General features: G+C 37.0%; 1 protein-coding gene across 1 annotated transcript in view; it reads right to left on the bottom strand.

Moving 5' to 3' along the window:
* Nucleotides 1-568: 568 nt before the first annotated feature.
* The window catches only part of LOC117327300 (thymidine phosphorylase-like), a 28,284-nt gene continuing 22,852 nt past the window's right edge, over nucleotides 569-6,000 (bottom strand). The window contains exons 5-8 of the mRNA XM_033884225.1: nucleotides 5,519-5,681; nucleotides 5,060-5,287; nucleotides 3,132-3,272; nucleotides 569-2,547 (exon numbers count right to left, since the gene is read on the bottom strand). Coding sequence (XP_033740116.1) covers nucleotides 2,408-2,547; nucleotides 3,132-3,272; nucleotides 5,060-5,287; nucleotides 5,519-5,681 — 672 coding nt within the window. The 3' untranslated portion in view covers nucleotides 569-2,407. The remainder of the gene's footprint in view (nucleotides 2,548-3,131; nucleotides 3,273-5,059; nucleotides 5,288-5,518; nucleotides 5,682-6,000) is intronic.

Genomic DNA, 6,000 nt, shown 5'->3' with positions numbered 1-6,000 from the left:
ATCACTGTTTAAGCTTTGATTACGGAAAATTACCAATATGTCTGTGGGAATAAAAAGCACTGTACAACACCGGACCATTGTTTGTTACGTTGACAGAATCGTTTTTTTTTCCTTTTAACAAATTGCTTTGTTCACTAATTTTACATCAGGTTCAAGAAATTATTAATTTGATTAAATTCATCAGATAACAAAAATGAAGCACATAAATCTTAACCTTTGCAATACAAATCAGAACTGTGCATATTCGCAATCGTGCGGGCTATGTGCCGTCAGATTTGACAGGGTCATCAGTCTCCTAGGCGGGAGTCGTTGATAAAGCAAAAGATCCATAACCTTCAAACATCTGGTCTCAATCCTTTGCATGCACATCTTTTTTTTCGCATTTTGTCTTCGTTTTGTCGGTTTTTAATTATTAGAATTAAAATTTCGTTTGATGAAGGTATTCTTTGATGACCATGTATTTATCGTTGCTGGTATCAGAGATATCGGGAATGTTTATCGCAAAGCAATTTAGCGAAATTTACAGAATGTATTTATTCTCGTTAACAATGACAATAAAACAATACAATCAAAATACAAAACAAGCGCTTTATTTCCATAACTTGGAAAAAAGGTATAATGATAATCAGAAAACAAAATCATAATTTGTGGCCTTCATAATAATCACAAACCTTCCATCATTCGAATTTATTTTGAATACTTACTGGTATTGAACTGATTAATTATGTTGAGCGTAAAGTTACAAACAATCTTCATAAGTTGAATTAAATGATTGTCATAAAGTACTAAATACGACCAATATGCGCAAACTTAAACACATAAACAAAACACCGAAGCAGTAATAAAGAGTATGGATACTCACTTAACACAAGTTAAATGGGATGATGTGATTCAAGGTACATGTGGTGAACAATTGAATCCAAACTGGTTTATCTTTTTGATACATTTATAATGATTTATTAAATATATATATATATATATATACAATGTATTATATTTGACTTGATTTTTTTGTTGACCTAAGACAGATCAAGAACTTTACCCGAGGTACAGATGTGTTCCTAATGTTGACGTCACAGCATAAACATTCACGCAACATAATTCACAAGTTACATATCTAGAACTTTTTGGCGTGAAATAACATGTCTTACCAATTGCTCACTGTCGCAAATCCTGTATTCATTAACAAACATACCCCCTTTAGCGTTGATAGATACATGACTGCCTTTGAGAATATGATACAAATTAAACTATATAAAATATTGATCTATTGGTCCATCATCCGCAGCCCAGAAGGATTGAGCAACTCATTAGAATGTAAAGAATACATTTCTCTCTTTGGGCACGTGATCAAGCAGGAGAGTTTGACAAATAAAAAATATGAATAGGAAACTATGTGTATGTATTAACACTTATTGGGATGCAGAGTTCAACTAGCACAGGATACTCAACTATAAATATTTAAAGATCATAAGTATCCATATATCATGAGAATAGAGCTTTATTCGAAAACTAAACACAATTAGTCAGGGAATTTTTCGGACAGGTGCGATAATTACGATATGACTGTACATTATACTGAGGTAAGTTAATGCATAATGAATTACATGACGGAGGAAAAGTGAAGCTTCATTTCGAGATGAATTACGCGAGGTTTTCCTTTTCCTTGATTAACTTTGAAAATTGAACTACAGTGTGTACGTCAAAGTTTTTTTGTCGATGACTGGAAGCCGATCACTATCAAAACTACAAAACCAAGAATCCCCAACTCCTTACTACAAAAACAACAAACAAGAAAGTTAAAACGAAAGTAGACTGGTAACTCACCGCTACAGATATTGATTACGACAAAACAACGTTTAACATATTTTGACAGCCTAAGAGATCATTAATTCTAGCTATTCTACCGACACTATATATATATATGAAATACAAAGTAACTTAAATGTATACCATGTGGCATGTATTTAATTCACACAAAACAATTGAAAACACACGTGATAATATGTTGTTGTCATTCGCCTGATTCGATCATATGTAACCAATCGGAATGAGTGGGAGGGAGTCGGCACAACGAAAAAATATATCTTGTACTTTGTACTCCCAAGGAACGCGGTGATATATATTTCAAATGAACCAAAGGAGGTACGTTTCAACCGTCATGCAATTCATTGTAAACCTGAGATTAAAATACACTCTGTATGCTTTAAACTTTAGCTGATGTATTTGTTTTTATTTCAGCACGCCTATGTCAGTTTTTTCCCAAACAACATCATGACGGGGCACATATCCATTATCCAACATCAATATTTTGAAGCGAGAATCTCTGCTGTTGTTAGAGTTAGCAGTATACATCACAGCCAATATTCTTATAAACGGTGACCACTTCATGTGAACACTTGGTGCCCTATGTGATGACCTTCATTACGCGTGATCCGTTTATGTTGGTCAGTTTCTGGTCACTGACCACTAAAGCCTTTTCTAACAGGGACAGTACCTCTGCAGGGATAGTGTCCGAATCGTGGTGGATATTAACCCATATATCACCTGTAACGAAATGACATCATTTTAAATCGGATTATATGTACCTATAATTAAACATACCAATCTTACATGTACATACCTATAATAACAAAACATTGTCTTTTGACCTAACCAATCATACAAAACTATAAAAAAGGACAGCATTGTCTCCTGACCTAAACAACTATTTATACCTATAAAACGATATTTCATTTTGACCTTAAGAATTATGTATATCTATGAAATGGCAATGTCGTTTGACGTTTTTGTAACACGTACCAATCTCCGTATAGGCCTAGTTACCATTATACTGAAGGTACATATATATGTAGGTTTGAAACTAGGGCCTGACAAATCATGTACACAACATACGTCTATTACGTTTTTGTAACACGTACTAATCTCCGTAAAGACCTAGTTATCATTATACTGGAGGTTTGAAACTAAGCCCTGACCGTTAGTAAAAATAACGTCCATTTGGAATATTTTGTGTTGAACTTTTGAAGTGAATTTAGGATGATTGTTGTTTTAATTATCCGTGTCCCGTGAAAATCGCTATAGACAGGTTTTTATTGTTTGTCAGTTTTATAGATTTCCAGATTGTTTACCTTTGTCAATAGTGTCACCAACACAAACTTGTAATATAAGGCCGACGCCGAACTGAATAGCGTCACCACTCTTGCTTCTGCCGGCACCAAGTTTACCAGAGGCAACCGCACACAGTTTCGAGTCGATTTCGTGGATGAATCCTGAAATAAATCAAATCTCATTGTGTATTGATTATATTCTTATTGCGGTTTATTCAATTGCACAAATAACACTAAGTCGCGTTAATATCTAATACACTCACCAATTATGAATCAAGGAGCAACATCCATATGGTTTGTTTGGATGCTATTAGGTCCCATCATATCAACACAGTAAGGTAATTTAAAGACGGTGTCCAAGAATTTTCGAGGCAATGACGGTCTTTTGTATAGTACCATCACATCGCAACGAAATATCATGACAAGGACGGGTGACACACCTACCGGACATATTAACATTAAGCTGACATTGGCAGAACCAGTCCATCAAGCCATATTGAAGTAAAGTAAGCCGATAGTGCCATTTATGTAGATTTAGTTTTTTCTCATCCAGAGCACATAACATAAAACCTTTATGATAGGGACAAATGCTAAACTAACAAGAGGCCCATGGGGCCTGTATCGCTCACCTGGTTGGATTAGACCAAATGTCAAAATATTGTTCATATTCAATTTGTTTAATTTGTAAATCTCAAACAATGCTATATATGGTTATAGTGTGGGAATCCGAACTGCTTTAAAGATTAATGAAGTCCAGACTCTCTAAGGTCTGAAAGACCTCAAGAATTGTTTTTAGAACATGCATTCATCACTTTATGACTAGTAGCGATTTAAAGGAATTACCACTATTTCCCCTATTGGGCCCCACCCCTTTGGCCCCTCAGGGGTCAGAGTCACCACTTACGCAAAATCTGTTCCCCTTCCCCCAAGGATGTGTCTGACCAAATTGGGTTCAAATCCATTCATAACTTTATGACTAGTAGCGATTTAAAGGAATTAACTCTATTTCCCCTATTGGGCCCCGTCCCTTTGGCCCCTTTGGGGTCAGAGCCACCATTTATGCAAAATCTGTTCCCCTTCCCCCAAGGATGTTTCTGGCCAAATTGGGTTCAAATCTATTCATAACTTTATGACTAGTAGCGATTTAAAGGAATTACCTCTATTTCCGCTATTGGGCCCCGCCCCTTTGGCCCCTCGGGGGTCAGAGTCACCATTTATGCAAAATCTGTTCCCCTTCCCCCAAGGATGTGTCTGACCAAATTGGGTTCAAATCCATTCATAACTTTATGACAAGTAGCGATTTAAATAAATTAACTCTATTTCCCCTATTGGGCCCCGTCACTTTGGGGTCAGAGCCACCATTTATGCAAAATCTCCTATTGGGCCCCTCCCCTTTGGCCCCTCAGGGGTCAGAGTCACCATTTATGCAAAATCTGTTCCCCTTCCCCCAAGGATGTTTCTGACTAAATTGGGTTCAAATCCATTCATAACTTTATGACTAGTAGCGATTCAAAGGAATTAACTCTATTTCCCCTATTGGGCCCCGCCCCTTTGGCCCCTCGGGGGTCAGAGCCACCATTTATGCAAAATCTGTTCCCCTTCCCCCAAGGATGTTTCTGGCCAAATTTGGTCAAAATCCAATTAGAACTTTTTGACTAGTAGCGATTTGAAGCAAATGTTGACGGACGGACGGACGGACGACGGACGACGGACGCTGCGCCATGACATAAGCTCACCGGACCTTTGGTCCAGGTGAGCTAAAAACTCAAAATAGTAGAGTGCCAAAGGAGACAGCAGACTGTTTAAAAGAAGAAATGGGGATAGCAGGCACAAGCATAACTCTTCCTCTAATGCAAAAATCTAGAAGCATATATGGTTTTACTGTAAACAGTTTCAACGAATACCTACGTAAGCGTAAGTCAAATAGTACAAAATGATAAACACAATACCTTTGTCCTCGCTTTTTAATCCCGTCACGTGTTTAGACTTGGGTAGAATGGTCCAAATATCAGTTTCAGGGTCACAAAGACGCTTTGCAGTATCTTCTGTGGCGCCCTGGGCAACAATCATTTTCCTGAAGCAGTCCATTGCCGCCCCATCACGTACACGTGCCTCCATTAAACTATGTGACTTCTCAATCGTCTCGGTCACACCAGCGCGAGACAATAATTGGCCACCTAGAATGAACACGGGCACATACAAATAATGGTCAGTTACAAACTAAGCAAACAATACACCTCTCAAAATACTCTCTCTCCCTAACCTTTTTTTAAAACAAATGTGTTACGTTATAAATAGAACGGAATGGACGTATTCTAATATATAATGTGACAAAAAGACAAAATAGTTGCAATGTGTCTTAGAAATTTACACTTAAATACATATCTCAATTTCATCTTTGTATGTACCCAATTGGTAGACGAGTTCCATGACGTCACTGGGCCCTTTATCGAGGAGACATTGGATGGACTCGGCTACCTCAAGAGAGTTACCAATCGCTTTACCAATGGGATTATTCATTTCAGTCAGCAATGCCACAGTGTTGATACCGAGACCGTTTGCAATATTGACCTAGATAAACAAATAAATATCAAATAAAATTTGATTTTAATGCTGCCTAAAGATAGATTTTAGACATCAAGAACGTTTCCTAAAACCGAATCTCCAGCGATATGAATTTTCATAAATTCATCTTTTAAATAATCTATTAGTCATGAACTGCATACCTGTTTAAATCCAAATAGTTTAGAAAAAAAGAGAGAGATTTTTTTTGTATTCTGTTCATGCGCCTGTCCTGCTGTTCTGGAATATTTGTTCTAGTTCATTTTGATTTCCCTGACTTTTCTTTTTAAATTCCACATTTAAGCACTATAATCACTCACTTACGACG

Source organism: Pecten maximus, chromosome 5 (assembly GCF_902652985.1).
Source record: "Pecten maximus chromosome 5, xPecMax1.1, whole genome shotgun sequence".
In the NCBI taxonomy this organism is placed as follows: Eukaryota; Metazoa; Mollusca; class Bivalvia; order Pectinida; family Pectinidae; genus Pecten; species Pecten maximus.
Note: the sequence above shows the minus strand (reverse complement) of the source record. Positions and strands in the feature narration are given on the sequence as shown.